This window comes from Saccostrea echinata, unplaced genomic scaffold (assembly GCF_033153115.1).
Source record: "Saccostrea echinata isolate AGI-Se365-2 ecotype Australia unplaced genomic scaffold, CSIRO_AGI_Sech_v1 ptg000047l, whole genome shotgun sequence".
NCBI classification, from domain to species: domain Eukaryota; kingdom Metazoa; phylum Mollusca; class Bivalvia; order Ostreida; family Ostreidae; genus Saccostrea; species Saccostrea echinata.
The window spans coordinates 16,424,799-16,442,274 of NW_026889796.1; the positions used below are offsets into that span (position 1 = coordinate 16,424,799).

Genomic DNA, 17,476 nt, shown 5'->3' on the forward strand with positions numbered 1-17,476 from the left:
GCACTCTCGACTTTAGGGCAAAGATGTAGAGTGCGAAGGCGAGAGTGCGAAGGTGAAGATGTGATGGTGAAGCACGAAGCACCTTCGCCTTCGCTTTTTTTTGGTGAAGTTCTCTATCGTTTGATGATAATTTTATCTTTAAAAATGGCGTCTGCAGAAGAAGATGAACTGTTCAGTCTGTTGCAAATATATTTCCAGCAAGAACTTTTGCATAATGAAATTCGAATGTTATTGTATTTAAACCATGGTATTGAATAAAGGTGTGCTATGCACACACATATAGTGGGCATTACGTTTTAAAATAGAGTTACATAATCATGATAATGTTCAAACCTAGTTGTACACTGGTTAACAAGTTAAAAGACATGTCAGATAACCCTGTAAAATATTAATGAATTTTTAATAATTGATAGTAAACACAATGGCCTAACTTTTACAACTGTTTTAGTCTCACCATCCATTTTGGTGCCGTCACACTAACCTAGCGCATGCAAACCAATAACATCCAAGAGCCCACTAAAATTAACTCATAATGATAAAGAGCTCCACAGAAGTAAAATGCGAAGGCGAAAGTGCGAAGGCAAAAGTGCAAAGTTACGAAGGCGAAAGTGCGATATTAGTATCGCTCCTTGGCCCTCACACTCTTGCCGTCGCATCTTCGCACTTTCGCCTTCACAACTTTGCACTTTCAGCTTCGCACTCTTGCATCTTCACCCTAAAGGTGAGAATGCGAAGATGCGAGTGGCCCCTACGAAACACCATACTTTAGGAATATTTTGCAAAAATTTTGATGTTCGTGCTTGAACATTATACGGTATACCAAGGATTATAATTTAATTTGCTTATTAGTGTTGGCATACATGTAGTTCCAAGTCCAAGTGCTACTTTTATCTTTCTTTGTTATAAGTATAAACCAGTAGAGCTACAAACTTGTAAGAGACTTCTGGTTTTCCCAAAAATGAAAGAAGCCGGAACAAAACAGTTTTCTGATTGACAACATATAATTAAACCAAAAAATGTGCAACTTACAATACTTGGTTGATAGTGCTGTTATGTACATAACACTGAAGATGTATATTTCATAAGGATATGATATGTAGTTATCACAAGCATATAATCACAGCTTATGAAAATGAACACATTTCCCATAAACATCATCAAAACCATTACATTATACATGTATACCAAAGTTTAAAAGAATGAATGCTATCATTAACTGTAAATAAAAAAAAATATTATTTTAGTTACAATTAATTAAGTCTTACTTCTTGTGAAAATTACATTACATAAATGGTCCATGATCTTCTTAACTGTATCATTAAAAATAAAAATGTATCCTTAATTTATTTAAAACAAGGAATAATATGCACCTAATACCTCTCCTTTTATATATATCGTATACAGCAATTGCTCCTTTTCACAAAAAAAATCTTATATGATTAATTTTCATTGCATGAGTAAACTGGCATTTTGGTTCCTTTTCATAAAAATGGTTACTTAAAATTGATGAACCTATTAATTAAATTATGTCTTCATAACACAACTCCTCCTACTATTTTTGTCTAATTTGAGTGAAGCATGTTACAACATAGACTACTTCAAAATACATATAACAAACTTCTAGTTGATACCTAAATTCAGTTTTGGTGTTTTGTAAACATTGGTATTAAAAGATAAAATATTCTCTTTGTTTTAACATGTTGTGTCAAGTTTTTCATTTACCATTATATTTTGCATTCAAAATGATGGAAGATGTTAAACAAACATTGTACAACTGCACCACTCAACTTTGTTTAGATCAACAAACCTACAGTCTCATCATAGACCTCTAGTCTACAAACTTACACAGGGTTATCACTTTTGTGTAAGACAACAGACCTTTTATTCCATACTTGTTCATGAAATGAAGCCATCATAAATTCATACAATATTGATCACATATAAAACAAAATAAAACAAAAAAAATGGAATGATTCTGATTAAAATATACAAATTTAAAGTAAATCATGTAAAAAATAATTATGAAAGACTATAACATATTGCACAGGGACAAAAGGCAAGTCAGGAAAACATAAGTGGATTCAAATATTTTAAAAAATCTATCCAGGAAAATATTTAACTGACTTCACATGTCAAATCCCCCCTCTCTCCTCTCATATGTTTATCAACATAATTCTGAGCAACATCATCAAAGTGTTTCCTACTCAACAAGATACGGAACACAAAATCAGGAACAATTTTAATTTCAAAACATTTCTCGACTAGGTTGTTGAGTTCCTCTGAGCTGGGGGAGCTGCTTGGATTAAGACTGTCTGTAAAACTAGCAATACGATAATACTTTCTGCGACTGTCCTCGAATAAGAATTCACTTTCATGGAATGAACTGTTCAACAAACTCTCATTCAAATTTGGTGTGGCACAGTAAGGAATACTCCACCCCTTAATATCCTGATAATCCAATTCAGTTTGTGTCTCTGGTCTGGATTCTGGATTATTTTTGGCTTCACCAGATGTACAAGGTCTATCATCATCTTTCTGGATATTACAATCCCTTGTTATTTGTTCTCTCTGACTGTTTATCAATTCAGTTTCTTTGGCTTTTTGAGTAGATAGATTACCTTTGCATGTTTGGGGAGCATGATAGCTTGGGTTTCTCTGAACTTTAAGAGACTGGGTCAATTTCACAGGGGAGTTCAGACCATGTGCCCTGAGGCTCTGATGTAAAGTGGACCTAACGGTTTCAGACTGGACATTTTGCTCTACATTAGCTGTGACTGTTTCAGATTGTTTTAAACTTTGATGTATCATGGGGCTTGAATGGGGATCATGTAGCCTTTGGCTATGCTGAAGTACAGGTGTTCCTCTTAAATGAGAATGAAGACTCAGATAATGTGATTTTTTTTTGGAACAAGTGGGTCTTTGGTTTTCTTCTTGGTCAGGATGTGGTATGGGTGTTGCTCTTGGGGTGTTATTACAAGAAATATTCCCATCACATGAAAAAGATGTTCCATTTCCACCAGTAATGCTGATTTCTGGAAAATCAGTTGCATCATCTTCTTCCTCAGAATCTGTAAAAACATGGAGCCACTTAATGAGGCACATTAAACATACTAGGAATGCCACTTACACAATCTGATAATTTCCTGACCTGTCTCATCATTGGCATCCATATCTACAATAACTCCAGCCCTGAGGAGTGACTCCGCTATAGATATAGCTGTCCATCTCTTCTCTTTACTGCTGTTTGTATTCTCCAAATCAGGATCTATCAAGAGAAAAAGAAATTACACTATTGAAAAATTTAACTGAAAATGATGCTTAACATTGACATCTTCTTCCAATATATGTAATTTAAGTATATAAAAATAACTAAGCAATAATACTGTAAACCAACTCTTATTCGTGTGTGAGAAATATCTGTAAGTTTCAAAGCTTGTTTTACTTGCAAAAAAATCTTGTTATGAACCATTTCATTTGTGTATTTATGCTGAATATTTTTTAAGTTGTGAAAAATACTCCCTGTTGGATATCAAAGTAACAAATAGCAAATAAAAGTTGACAGATTAATAGCTAGTTACAGTATATTCAGGAGGATTAATTGGTTGGAAACGGTTCAGCTATTCTACAGAAGAAGCTGAAAATGTTCACTATAGACTGCAGATGTAAATGGAGAGAAATAGGTTATCTTAGTATCTCAGGTGACCTCAGAATTTTGCACATAGCAATTTACCAAACTGATAGAAGAGTTCTGGGTGGTGTGTAATCCAGGAGACCAGATGGGCACCACTGAAGCACTTCCTGTAGACAAGCAGATCCTCTCTGATTCTGTGGAGAATAGTCTTTACTGTACCATCAATGGTACAGATACTAATAGTGTCAGACCCATAGTACTGCAAAGTAAAGCAAATTATGACAGATAATGAAGGACAAACCACAACACTTTAGATAATTTAATATTTCTTCCCTTCAGATGAATACTCAAACAATCGTTTCTTGATTCCAAATATAATGGATAGATATTCAATACCTCTCATGAGCAAACTTGGAAAAAAAATCAAATCAAATTTTAAAATTTTAAGAATTGCTATTAAAAATTTGAGTCAGAGAAATTACTTCTTTTTTTTATAACCTGTATTTCTATTGGTTAGACTGATGTATGTTCAGACTTGAACATTTTACTCATTTTATTTTTTCTTTTTTTATGCCCCTGTATTGAAGATTTGGGGGTATATAGTTTTTGCCCTGTCCGTCCGTCTGTCTGTTTGTCCGCAAAAACTTTAACATTGCCCATAACTTTTGATTGGTTGGAGCTATGGCTTTCATATTTCACATGTGTATTCCTTGTGACAAGACCTTTCTTTGGGTACCACCATACTCGACCTTTTGACCTTGACTTTGGAGTTTGACCCAGTTTTGCAAAATTTTACCCAACTTTAACCTTGGCCATAACTTTTGAACAATTGATGCTAGAGCTTTTATACTTCACATGTGTAATCCTTGTGACAAGACCTTTCTTTGGATACCAACAACTTTGACCCTTTGACCTTGACCTTGAAGTTTGATCTACTTTTGAAAAAAACTTTAACATTGGCCATAACTTTTGAAAGTTTGTTGCCAAGGCTTTCATACTTCACATATATAATCCTTATGACAAGACCTTCCTTAGGATACCAACAACTATGACCCTTTGACCCCTTGGAGATCGACCTACTTTTGAAAAATGTTGACCTTGGCCATAACTTTTGAACCGTTGCAGCTAGGGCTTTCATACTTTAGGCACCATTAATTTTGACCATTTGACCATAACCTGGATGTTTGACTTACTTTTGAAAAAAAACTTTAACCTTTTCCATATCTATTCAATGGTTGCTGCTAGGGCTCTCAAATTTCACAGGTATATTCCTTGACACAAGACCTTACTTTGGGTATCAACTATTTGATTTGCATTTGAGAAAGTTTACCCTTTGCTGTAAGTTGCCATACTGGGGCATCAGTGTTTCACAAACACATCTTGTTTTTTTTTTTGTTTTTATTGATGTTATTGCACTAGCTGCAATAAGGCCCTCAGATTTTTTTCCCAAACATTTATGGGAGAAAAAAGGAAAAAAAAATTAGAGATTACAGCCATTATTATGGCTATTTTTACACATGGAATGGTTAATGAAATGCTGAGATGATTCACAATGTAGGAGGAGTTATGACAAGACCACACACTTTTTAGGCCTGTGGATCACTTGGACCAAAATTGAATTTTCACAACCTTTATATTGCACATCTACATGACAAGGCCAATCATGAGAAAAATTTCTTCTTATCTCTAAAAATGTAAGAGAAGTATATAATGATGAAAGTGACAGACAGACTGAAATGACAATTTATACTCAATCCTTTTTTTTAAGGCTCAGGTATGACTTTTCCTGATTTCACAAAAATGAAACCAGTAAGTATTGCACATTAAGAATCTTAATGTAATCATGAAGCTGAAATTAAAAAACCAGTATGCAGAATACTCTGTCTTGATACATTCCATCTGTGCGACATTTTACAGAAATGGGTTAAAAAGTGTTCAAGAATTAGCGTTTTGAAAACAAGAGGCCCAAGGTCCTTAACGGTCACCTGAGTATAATACAACAATTTAGAAGTTAAATACACTGACAGATGAAGCTTTGTTGCCCTAAAGCAAGAGAAGTAGGAAGATCAGGATCAACAAAATAATTAGTCTAGTATTCAGTATCAACTCATAACTTAAGTTCTAATCTGTCCCCCACTTAATATTATCACCATGCAGACTATTAACAAACTATTAGTGCTTCTGTACTATTTTTAAACCCATATTAAGCCCTTTAGCATTGACCTCTCTTATGGTCTTTGAAGAACTTTTAATAAGATAAGTTATTTTTGTCTCGTTTTTATTTATCTATTACTTACAGGTCTACCTGATTATTAAAACTAAGAAACTACTTTTTGAATTATACGATAAACATTCTTGCATAATTATCTTATTCTATTAACCTTTCAAAAACATTATTTACAGTGATTAATTATCAAAGATGAATGGAAAAGGGGAATAACTTCTCTCAGTAGAATACAAATTAATAGAGCCCTGTCCAGGACCAGAATGCTTAGACAAATTGTCCAGATGTTCAAAAATCTGGTAGAAATACGCTTACTTATATCATTTAAACTTTTACTCAGTTTGCTTTCGATATGCCCAGAAGCAGAGAAGAATTTCACAGGTACAATGCATTTTCACTACAGATTCAACAAAGCCTTACCCTAACACCAGAACCCAAGACCAAAGGTCAAGAAATTTACAAAACTGGAAGAGTTACCCTCATCATCATAACTATGGACTTCAAAGAATTAACACTTTTCCACTATATTATCAAAAGCCCCCCCCCCCCCCCCCCCTTCCTCGTTATGCCAGAACCCCTGACCCTAGGACCACAAGATTTAAAAATTCTGTTCGAAGCTCCCATCTTCATCATAGCTAAGCAATTTATTTATCAGCTCAACACTAAGGAGCATACAGGATTAGTTAATGATTAATTAATAGAATTAATGCATTTTCACTATATAATCAATAGAGCCCCCCCCCCCCCCCCTCCTCAAGAACCCCAAAAACTGAGGCCATGTATTTAAAAATTTTGGAAGAGGCATCCTTGCCTATCATAATCATGCACTTAGTTTGTTTAAATAATCTCCAGTAGCAAAGAAGAAGATTTTCATAGAATCAATGCATTTTCACTATATAGTCAATAGAGCCCCGCCCTAACACCGGAACCCCTGACCCTGGGGCCATGAAATTCACAATTTTTGAAAAGGCATCCTTATGCATCATAACCATGCACTTAGTTTGTTTAAATAATACCCAGGAGCAGAGAAGAAGATTTTCAAAGAATTAATGCATTTTCACTATATAATCAATAGAGCCCCACCCTAACACCAGAACCCCTGACCCAGGGGCCATGGCTTTCACAATTCTGGAAGGAGCCCACCTCCTCATCATAACTATGTACTTAGTTTATCACCTTAATGCCCAGGAGCAGAGGAGAAGATTTTCAAAGAATTAATGCATTTTCACTATATAGTCGATAGAGCCCCGCCCTTACACCAGAACCCCTAACCCTGGGGCCATGAATTTCACAATTTTTTAAAGAGGCACTCTTGCTCATCATAACTATGTACTTAGTTACCTTATTTAATACCCAGGAGCAGAGAAGAAGATTTTCAAAGAAATAACGCACTTTCACTATATGATCTATATTGCCCCACCCTGGGACCAGAACCTCGACCCTGGGGCCATGAATTTCACAATTTTGGAAGAGGCACTCTTCCTCATCATAACTATGTACTTAGTTACCTTATTTAATACCCAGGAGCAGAGAAGAAGATTTTCAAAGAATAAATGCATTTTCACTATATAATCTATAAAGCCCCACCCTAACACCAGAACCCCTGACCCTGGGGCCATGAATTTCACAATTTTGGAAGAGGCACTCTTGCTCTTCATAACTATGTACTTAATTACCTTATTTAATACCCAGGAGCAGAGAAGAAGATTTTCAAAGAAATAATGCACTTACACTATATGATCTATATAGCCCCACCCTGGGGCCAGAACCCCTGACCCTGGGGCCATGAATTTCACAATTTTGGTAGAGGGCTCAATGCTTATTACAATGATGCCAACAGTTTGACTGCTTGATGTCCAGGAGTAAAGAAGAAGATTTTTAAAGATTGCATTATTTTTGGTGGTTTTAGCCCCACCCCTCAGGCCCCAGGGGGGGGGGGGGGGCAGGGACTATGAAATTCACAATTTTTGTTCCCCTTCACCTATAGATGCTATATGCCAAATTTGGTTGAAATTGGTTAAGCGGTTTCAGAGAAGAAGCTAAAAATGTTCAAATGTTAACGCACGATGCACGCCGACGGACGAGAACGGATAGCAATAGGTCACCTGAGTGACTCAGGTGACCTAAAAAAAGACATAGACAGGCATGCAATGGACACCTAACCAATACAAAAGCTTTTATGGTCATTTACCAGTAAAAAATGAGATTACTTACATGTTCCATAAGTTTTTCATACAACTGGATCAGCTGATGGCTAGCTGTTGTATAAATCTGTAGCTTAAACATTACAGGCTCCTGTAAAAAATAGCTGTTGTATAAATCTATAGCTTAAACATTACAGGCTCTTGTAAAAAATCTGTTCTAATGGAGTGATATCCAACAACAGTAGTGCATTCAGAACATCAGACATTTCGGTTACAGAAAAGAAAATATAAGCCAAATCACCAAATGTACACTGTGTGCTACTTGTGATAAGTTAGAAATAAACTCTATCCTGTCTGTCTCCTGAGTTAGTGAAATGTAAAGGGTAAGATGAAGCACCCAATGCAAGCAATTTTCCAGACTAAATTCATTAAAAAATATAGTCACTGGTCACTGTTGGTACAAGTACATTGTATAGTTTCTAAACTAGAAACTTGAGATGCCTAAACATGAAATGCCAGGTGCAGTCTCTAAATACCATACGATACAAACTAATTGGCCATGAGCCTTAACAGTGACCTGAGAGTCATCATAGTTTTTTGTTTTTTTTTATTTTTGTTTTTAGCCATATATTGCATCCTATTATTCTTGTCCACTTTTTTTTTATTTGAAAGCCCTAATGTATCTCCAGCTGTTAAAATGACAATGATGCAGAAATTTGAATTTTCAGTACTTAAGCATATTTTCACAATAGTTTGTTTCTTTGAAGATTTTTTATATTTCTTTTTAATATAATCTCAGGGAATATGTTAGATGTAACTTCTGAAGCATATGTCAAAGGCACCATATGAGTAAATTTGGTTTTATTACTGCTTGTGATTAACTTGTTAAAACCCCAAACCCCAAACTTACTGGGATTCACTTGAGTATAAAATGTAGGTTAGATGCAGCATTTGAAGCATGATTAAAATTTAGTGTCCATAGTACATGTACTCCATCTCTGCAACTCTTGAGACAAACCAGAATGTGATATACAGAGCTGAATCTTGCACTTAAAATTGGAGTAAATTGAGCATAAAATGAAGATCAGATGCTGCATCACACATAATGCATCACACTTAATATCCATAAATCCACCATACCTGCAGGATTGTCGATACTTTTATGATAAGCTGGTTGGTGACTTAATGTTGGGCTTAATCTTGACTGTGTAAACAGACATACATCTAGAGGGACAGACAGAGGGACATACTGATTCCAATATATACCAAACCCCCACAACTTTGTTCTAGTGGGGGGAGGGGGGGGGGCTAGATAATAAATGAAATACACCGTATATGTATAGAGTTTAGTAGAGATACATGTATTTAACTAGAGACTTGATACAGTATGAGAATGACAGACATTTTGACATCTGTTTATAGTATGGATACTCACAGCCTGTGACAACAAGAGATTCCGATGAATTCCTGTATCTTTATTAGACATTAACTTCAGCAAAATCTACAAAGAAAGAAGAAAATTTGCCAATGATATCATTAAAATAAAACGTTTCTTAAGATTTTGATTCAAAATATTGACTTATTCATACATATAATAAATCATCTTTCGTAAAATATACTCTTAGTTCACATGTATAGGGCACATTTTTTTGTCAGTTTTCAAAGTTAGGGGGTGTATACTATAAGCATGACTTTTTAGCATACTATACTTTGCCTATGTTTTGAGTAAAAATGTATACCGGTAAATGATTTTTAATCAAAATTTGACATCATCACTCATTTGACATCATCACTCATGCTTCAACAGTGTAATAATGGAAATATAAAATAAATTCAATGTTTGATAAATATGTTTTGTGTGTGTTTTCTTTACATTCTGAGAGTCACACATTGCCATTAAAAATGTTAATTGGGTTCAAAAGAAGCATGAAAAGCTTTGCATCCAGAATTAAATTCAAAATGTGCAATATTTGGATCTTAACAATTTCTAATAGACCTCAATGCTGACACGAGTTATCCTGTATTATGGGATGGAGATGGGTAGAGATTTCCTGCTAGTTTTACTTACAGTAAAGGCCTGTACTAAATGTTTGGCTTCTTCCAAAGAGTTTTCACTATAGGCCAACTTCTCAACTTCTTTCTCAAAATTCTGAAATGAATTATGAAATATGAAGATAATGAACAATAATCAAGCTCAAAAGTCCATTGAAACAATATAAAATATTTAGCAGAGCAAACATGGACCTCTAAAAATATCAGAGGTGGGATCAGGTGATGGAGTAAGCATCCTATGTCGACCAGTCACCAACAGTCAACTTACATGTATTAAAAACCATTCAATGGCCATACAGTAAGAACTAGTATCTAGTCACATTTTTCTTGGAGATATTTCAAATTTTTGTTATTAGTCCCCTACCGGTGAAACCGGAGGGGACTATAGGTTTCCTCTGAGTCTGTCCGTCCGTCTGTCTAGCTGTCCCTCTGTCTGTCTGTCAGTCTGTCCCACTTGGTTTTCTGCACTTTTTTCCTAAACACTTGCAGATATTGAGCTGATTTTTGGTATGTGAGTGTATTTTGATGAGTTACAGCTCAAGTTTGCATTTCGTTCCACTTCATTGATTTTTGACGGAATTACGGTCTTTTCAATTTTTACGGATTTTCCGCAATTTTCTGCTGATTTTTGGTATGTGGCTTTACCTTGATTAGTTATAGATCCAAGTTTGCATTTCGTCCCGCTTCATTAATTTTTGACGGAATTATGGCATTTTCAATTCTTAACGGGAACCAGATTACACTTGCCGGTAGGGGACTAGTATTGCTAATGCAATACTCTCAGAATGCTCGTTACTGCTTGTACAGCATCCAAGTTAATTTGATATATACAATGTAATATGATAAAAGAGCTAGGTTCACTTTATGCATAAAATGGCCCTGTCCTTATATCAATTAATTGACTATCACCCTCTGTCCCATTTCACATATCAGAATATTTTCATTGCATATTTTGGATCAGAGGTTGTGCTTTATATGAAATATTGAAAAAATACCTCATCTTTTGGCCATTTTTAAGGGAATTTAGAGGAAATGGGGAAAATGACGCATTTTATGACGTCATAATGCATTGACTAGAGAGAAAATTACGTCATGTTCAATAGATACACGGTCACCAAGGGTCCAAGTTATAAATACTGCATTTTCAACCAAAACTGAGCAGTTTCGATTTTTCAGAAATTCTCAGGGCCAAAAAAGGCCCTAAGTGGCTCTTGCTCTTTGACAATCTTATTTCAAATCACTAAGTTTATGCTACCTGCACAATGAAAATCCACAAATTTTCCATGACAATATGGAAGTTGTCTATATAGAGCCATTGGTTGAGGAGGTCAATGTAGGAGCTGAGGAACTGTGATAGAGGAGCAAGGTTAGTGGCCACTGAACGTCTCGTATCCCTCAGGCTCAGGAACATTATCATGGCATTGTACACAAACAAATTCAACTGAAAAGCAAAGAAACCTGTCTACAAAGCTAGACAACAAACATCAGAATACAATCAACTAGTTCAAGTGAAGCTCATCTTTCCTTTAACCAAAAGGCCCATAGGCCTATGTATCTCTACTATAGCATGGAGAATTTCATACTTTTTTTCCTTCCAGTGACTTTGACCTTGTAAAAGCAATTCATTGCAGTAAAAGAGCCTTGGGTTAAAAGCAATCTTTATATTGAAATATGAGAATACATTTATAATCTTTTCCAATTGCTTAGTTATAGATTGTATATCCCAGTCAAATTTTGTAACAAAAGGACAAACATTATGGCTCACAGGCAAGAACAATAGACCTAGATATCATTTATAGGTGAGAACAATTGACATACATTATCATTTATTGGTAAGAACAATTGACAAACATTATCATTTATTGGACAGATGGATAAAATTGCCAGATTTACTCATTACAATCATGCAAACAGTTTACATGCTAATTGTTGAGGATTTAAATTATTGCAATAATTCTGATGGTTTTGGATAACCCCCTCCCTCCCCAAGCCCAAGGAGGGTATGTACTCCTAAAATTCAAAATATTTGTTCCCCCTTACTCAAAATGCTGTATACAAAATTGGTTCAGCCATTTATGAAAAGACTGAAAGTGTTTGTCCACTAAAGATACCACATAATGCAGGATTGGAATGGATAGCAAAAGTCACCTACTGTTAAGTAACTTACCTGTAGTTGACTTAGAAATATTTTAATGAAATGAAAAATCATTTTGTTTTTTCCCCCTTATTTCTTAAGTGAATTTAAATCAGATAGTTTAAATACTCTTAATTATTCAGATTTTTTAAAGATACATAAAAAGTTTTGCTTTACTCGATATGCTAGAAGTCTTGCCAAAGACCTCACAACAGTTTGGAAGTGAATTTTGCATGCCTCCATAGAATATTCACCAGTGCCTTCAGGGAGGTCATAGAATTCTGAAAAACAGAATAGAATATTATGAAAATAAAATTGATAATAATGAAACAGAATAATAAGACAGACGTCCACATGAAAGAATACTTTCTTTCTACTGAAATCCAGTAATGTCTCAAAGAATATTACATCATATATAAAGTATTACATACAAGATACGTTGTGAATTAATTATGTCAATATTCAATTCAGTACTAAGTATTTAACTTTAAATTAATTGAAAATAAATGCAAATATTGCTGAAATCTGTGACTATAGCCAATATTTTTGTGTGATAGTTAATTATTCATGCATTAAAAAAATAAGATTTAAACGTTTCTACTTCATGCAATATTTGAGGTTGTATATACTTGAAATAGACAATTTGATGTTAACTCATTTCTGCAAATGCCCATGTGTTCAAAGGTGTAGATGGATTAACTTGCAATTCATCCACTAAAAATAAAATATTTTTCTTAACTCAGTACCTGCAGGAGAAACATGGCTCCACTCATAATTAAAAACTGAGGCCAATTTCTTGTGGAAAACTCCATGAAAAGACAAGAGAGAAGACACAATATTCATACGGACACACATCTGAAACAAAAAGTCACAGCTATTAAAGAATGGTATGGCAGAAACATCTACTGTGGTGGATGCTCAGTAACAAACCTAAAGAACTAACAATGTTGCAGTAATCCCAGGAATTGAAATAAATGCAGTCAAACTGCAAAAATAATTCAAAAATTTACTTTATATATATATATATATTAGGGATGGCAATCGAATACAGAATTGCTAATCGGTTAACTGCAAGACCAATTAACCTGTCAACCGTATCAAAATACGCATTTTCTTGTTTTCTTGATAGACTTTTTTTTCCCCCTAAGTATCTCTATTCATATACACAAGAAGACTAACAAAGTCGCTAGAAGTTAAGGGCATACGCAACGTAGTTTGAACTTTATTGTCTTTTTCCCTGGAGTTGAAGAGTTCCAATGCTTAAAGGAACCGTGTGCTACATTTTATTGTCTATATATGCTATTGTAAACTTCTTCTAAAACAAGTTTGGATACACAAAACATCTACAATATGTGTTTGGTAATTTTTGTATATTTTTCTTTGAATTATTCAAGAATTTTCATCAATTGATATCTTTTCAAAACCCCTGGTAATGCATGCTGATTTTTTGGCTTCGAACATCTGATGGTACTATAATCTTAAATTAAGAATATCTCGAAAAATTATCAGTAGGTAAGGTACGTTGCGTATGTCCTTAAAGCATTCTATTTGTCTTGATTCTTGATAAGAAAACTACATGCATATATATTTCATTTCAGTTTCAACAGACAAGAAAAAAATATAAGAAAACCAGGAATCATGTCTGAGAAATCAGATATATCCAGAGCAGATGTCACATAAGTTCATTCTGCATTGTCGCCATAATTAAAATTAAGTCTGAACTACATCACTGAATTTACCATGTTTGTTTGGTAATTTATTCGATGGACAACTGTAAAAGACAAACATATTAATTTGCAGTGTTCAACAGTGATTTAATATCATTAAAGAATTACATGACACTCGGGGGTAATGACATGGTATTTTAACAGTAATTAACATCTCAAACACAAAATGACCAATTACCCAATAATCTCAATCCGGAGAACCAAAATTACATCCAAGTCAGCTTGGATATGTGAGAACGCTGAATTATCAACGTTAATGCAGAGACTTCTTTTCTTCCGAAAATGAATTATAAGAAAATTGCGTTTAGATTTACATGTATTTTATTTTTTCCCACTAACCAATAACAGATTTTCTAACCGATTGCCATCGTTCCGACCAAGTAATCGGTTAACCAATTACAAATTGCCATCCCTAATATATATATATATATTTGCAGTTACAAACAACATATTATTTACAGTCAATACTGCTTTGCCAAATTCACAGTAAAAAATGCAAAAATTAAAGCATTTAAAATTGTATTGTGATTGTTTTTTTCAAAAAAATAATAAAGCAACGATAGCATGAGAATATCAGTCAATCCATGATTTTATTACACAAACAATGAACAGAATATTGATCTAAGATGGGGATTTTGTGTTCTTGGTTTGTGTGATAAAATCATGGATTGATCACATGTACTAATTGTATATTATACCAACTTACAGCCTGAGAGATAGGTTCGTATCGATCACACAACATGTCTGTCCGTTTGTTGACATATTGGAAGCAGTCAGTGGTGCCCTCTATCTGATGTCGACATCCCCAGATCTTATTGGACTGTTTACACTTCTGAAGGTGTCTCACCATCTATTGAAAATAATGAATTCTAATAGAAAATGTCAAAGAAGCTGCATGTTTATAAGTGTGATATACTAATTGAGGTATATTTAATAATGACATCAATTATCAGCACATCTGTTGTAACACTGTCTAAGAATTAAGGCTTACACTGACCTCTGCTCCAACCAGTCTTATTCCCTCGTTACAAGTGGTACCACAGAGATCCAAACACAGAATATTGTCTGCATAATCCATCAGTAAACAACACACCACCTTAAACAATATATTTATATGAATTTGAAAAATACTTTTCCAGCATTTTTTGGTTCATGATAATAGAAATAAACTATTAGAAAATATTTATCATGCGAACTTTGACTCATTGACAAACACATTGCATTAATTCCAAATACATGACATGTCACATTGTATGTTAGAGCTTAAACATTCCATAAGATCTAAAGCATTTACTATTGTCCTAACATCAGTAATGTATTTGTGTGTGTGTCAGTGTGTGTTGGGTACTGCATATAAGCTGGGTGCAAAGAATTCAATTTACAGGACTGTGGTTGACAAATTTTACTGTTAGCTATACAATATGGTAATTTCAATTATTATAGTTTATTTATTTAAAGGAAAGATTAAATTTCTACAATCATGTCATTTTTTTTTTATAAAACTAATTTATACCTCATTAAATCTTGTGTATAGTTTTTTCCTGATTTCACCACTAAAACAGCTGCTAATTGATGTGGAGGAGGAAAAAGAACTTTCAAAGTCGGATGTTCTATGATTGGATTTGTAGAATGTCTTACAAAGTGTTTTACTGAAGCCAATAGTCCGCTGAAGGAGAACCAGCACATCAAACAGGGAACTAGACACTGGAATGTAAGCCGACTTTAGAGGACTTAAGGAAACATGAATATCGGATGACAAGGTATGATTCTCAGGGGAGGAATTCTCTACTTCAGAGGAGGATCCAGGATCTTTGCTCTCTTTAGTAGACAATGAAACATCACACTGTTCAAGAACATGCTGTCTTGAATTTACAATATCTGCTTTATGAATTGGGTCATTTTCAATTAATTTTTCACTGTCCAGAGTAACAACCTCAACCATGGGTGGGAAATCAAAATTTTGTACAGGAGAGTCCTGTGTGCTGGACATGGACTCCTGGTCCCCCTCCCTCTCCTCCTCCTCCAGAGACTGAGTGAATTCCCCCGCTAATGAATCCTGATCTCCATCTCCCCTGTCACCAAGGTAACTGTTACCAACTGGCATAGCATTTTCACTCAGCAGTTGTTGATGACAATCGTTTGTGGGGGTTACTTCAGTTTTGTTACCTGCACTTTCTTCTGTGGGCTGATGTTCAAGCCAATCTGTTGTTCCTTCTTGTTTAAATACTCTATCAGATTTATTGCTGGTTTTCATTGAAAAATCACCTTTGATAATATTAACAATTTCATCATCCTGTTTCAGGTGGTCGGATAATTCACTTTTGTCACTTGTTTCATGGTTACTATCCGGTGGAAATTTTAATGGACTATGTATTTCCAAAACCTTCGTGAAGTTTTCCGACCTAATTTCATCACTTTTCAAATTTGGAAATTTTAAACTGGGTCTTGTTACACCAAGATGATGGTCATAACTCTTACTCAGCATCTCTGGTACAGATGAACTGTGTCGGAGGTTAGAAAATGTCATAATCTCTCCCTCCTCTTCCTCAGAAAACTCACAAAGAGACTGGGTGTCCCCAAATGGACCAGGCGCTGAGGAGGAGATATTCATTTTACTACTGAACCAGGAACCTGGTTTGCCTGAAGATTCTTTGATTTGTTTAGAATCTGCTTGTTTTCCTTTTGAATCCTGAAAAAATTACATCTCTGGTTACTTTTATATCAAAAGGCAATACATTTTCAGAAAACCATAGCTACAAAAACACTGTACTTCTTTCAAAACAAGTATGCTACAACTATGCTATTTGATTTTACCTGACTTCAACATCTTCAGGTGTATGTACTTAATTCTCTTCCACTTACTGTGTATGTATGTAGTATTAATCCACTTATTGTGTATGTATGTAGTATAAATCCACTTACTGTGTATGTATGTAATATAAATCCACTTACTGTGTATGTATGTAATATAAATCCACTTACTGTGTATGTATGTAGTATAAATCCACTTACTGTGTATGTATGTTATATAAATCCACTTACTGTGTATGTATGTAGTATAAATCCACTTACTGTGTATGTATGTAGTATAAATCCACTTATTGTGTATGTATGTAGTATAAATCCACTTACTGTGTATGTATGTAGTATAAATCCACTTACTGTGTATGTATGTAATATAAATCCACTTACTGTGTATGTATGTAGTATGAATCCACTTACTGTGTATGTATATAGTATAAATCCCTTTACTGTGTATGTATATAGTATGAATCCACTTACTGTGTATGTATGTAGTATAAATCCACTTACTGTGTATGTACGTATTATAAAATCCACTTACTATGTATGTATGTAAGAGTTTTATCAAGGTTCATGAAAATTGCAGTTTTAAAAAGCCTGTTTTTAAAACTTGTATTCTTGGAGAGAATCTTTTTATATAGATAATGAAAGTATAAAACCTTTACTTTTACATTTATGTTTGAAATTAAACAGAGGGTGACAAAGATTATGTAGTGTATCTAAGGCCAGGTAAAATTAATCTTTAGATTCTCATCCCCGCCT

General features: G+C 34.4%; 1 protein-coding gene across 1 annotated transcript in view; it reads right to left on the bottom strand.

The window, feature by feature from the left end:
* Positions 1 to 1,184: 1,184 nt before the first annotated feature.
* LOC133203037 (uncharacterized) overlaps positions 1,185 to 17,476 on the bottom strand; it is a 43,009-nt gene continuing 26,717 nt past the window's right edge. The window contains exons 20-31 of the mRNA XM_061338893.1: positions 15,426 to 16,601; positions 14,910 to 15,008; positions 14,619 to 14,762; positions 12,932 to 13,040; positions 12,363 to 12,466; positions 11,307 to 11,492; positions 10,068 to 10,148; positions 9,435 to 9,500; positions 8,070 to 8,150; positions 3,731 to 3,890; positions 3,149 to 3,265; positions 1,185 to 3,068 (exon numbers count right to left, since the gene is read on the bottom strand). Of these exons, the coding sequence (XP_061194877.1) occupies positions 2,116 to 3,068; positions 3,149 to 3,265; positions 3,731 to 3,890; positions 8,070 to 8,150; positions 9,435 to 9,500; positions 10,068 to 10,148; positions 11,307 to 11,492; positions 12,363 to 12,466; positions 12,932 to 13,040; positions 14,619 to 14,762; positions 14,910 to 15,008; positions 15,426 to 16,601 (3,276 nt within the window). The 3' untranslated portion in view covers positions 1,185 to 2,115. The remainder of the gene's footprint in view (positions 3,069 to 3,148; positions 3,266 to 3,730; positions 3,891 to 8,069; positions 8,151 to 9,434; positions 9,501 to 10,067; positions 10,149 to 11,306; positions 11,493 to 12,362; positions 12,467 to 12,931; positions 13,041 to 14,618; positions 14,763 to 14,909; positions 15,009 to 15,425; positions 16,602 to 17,476) is intronic.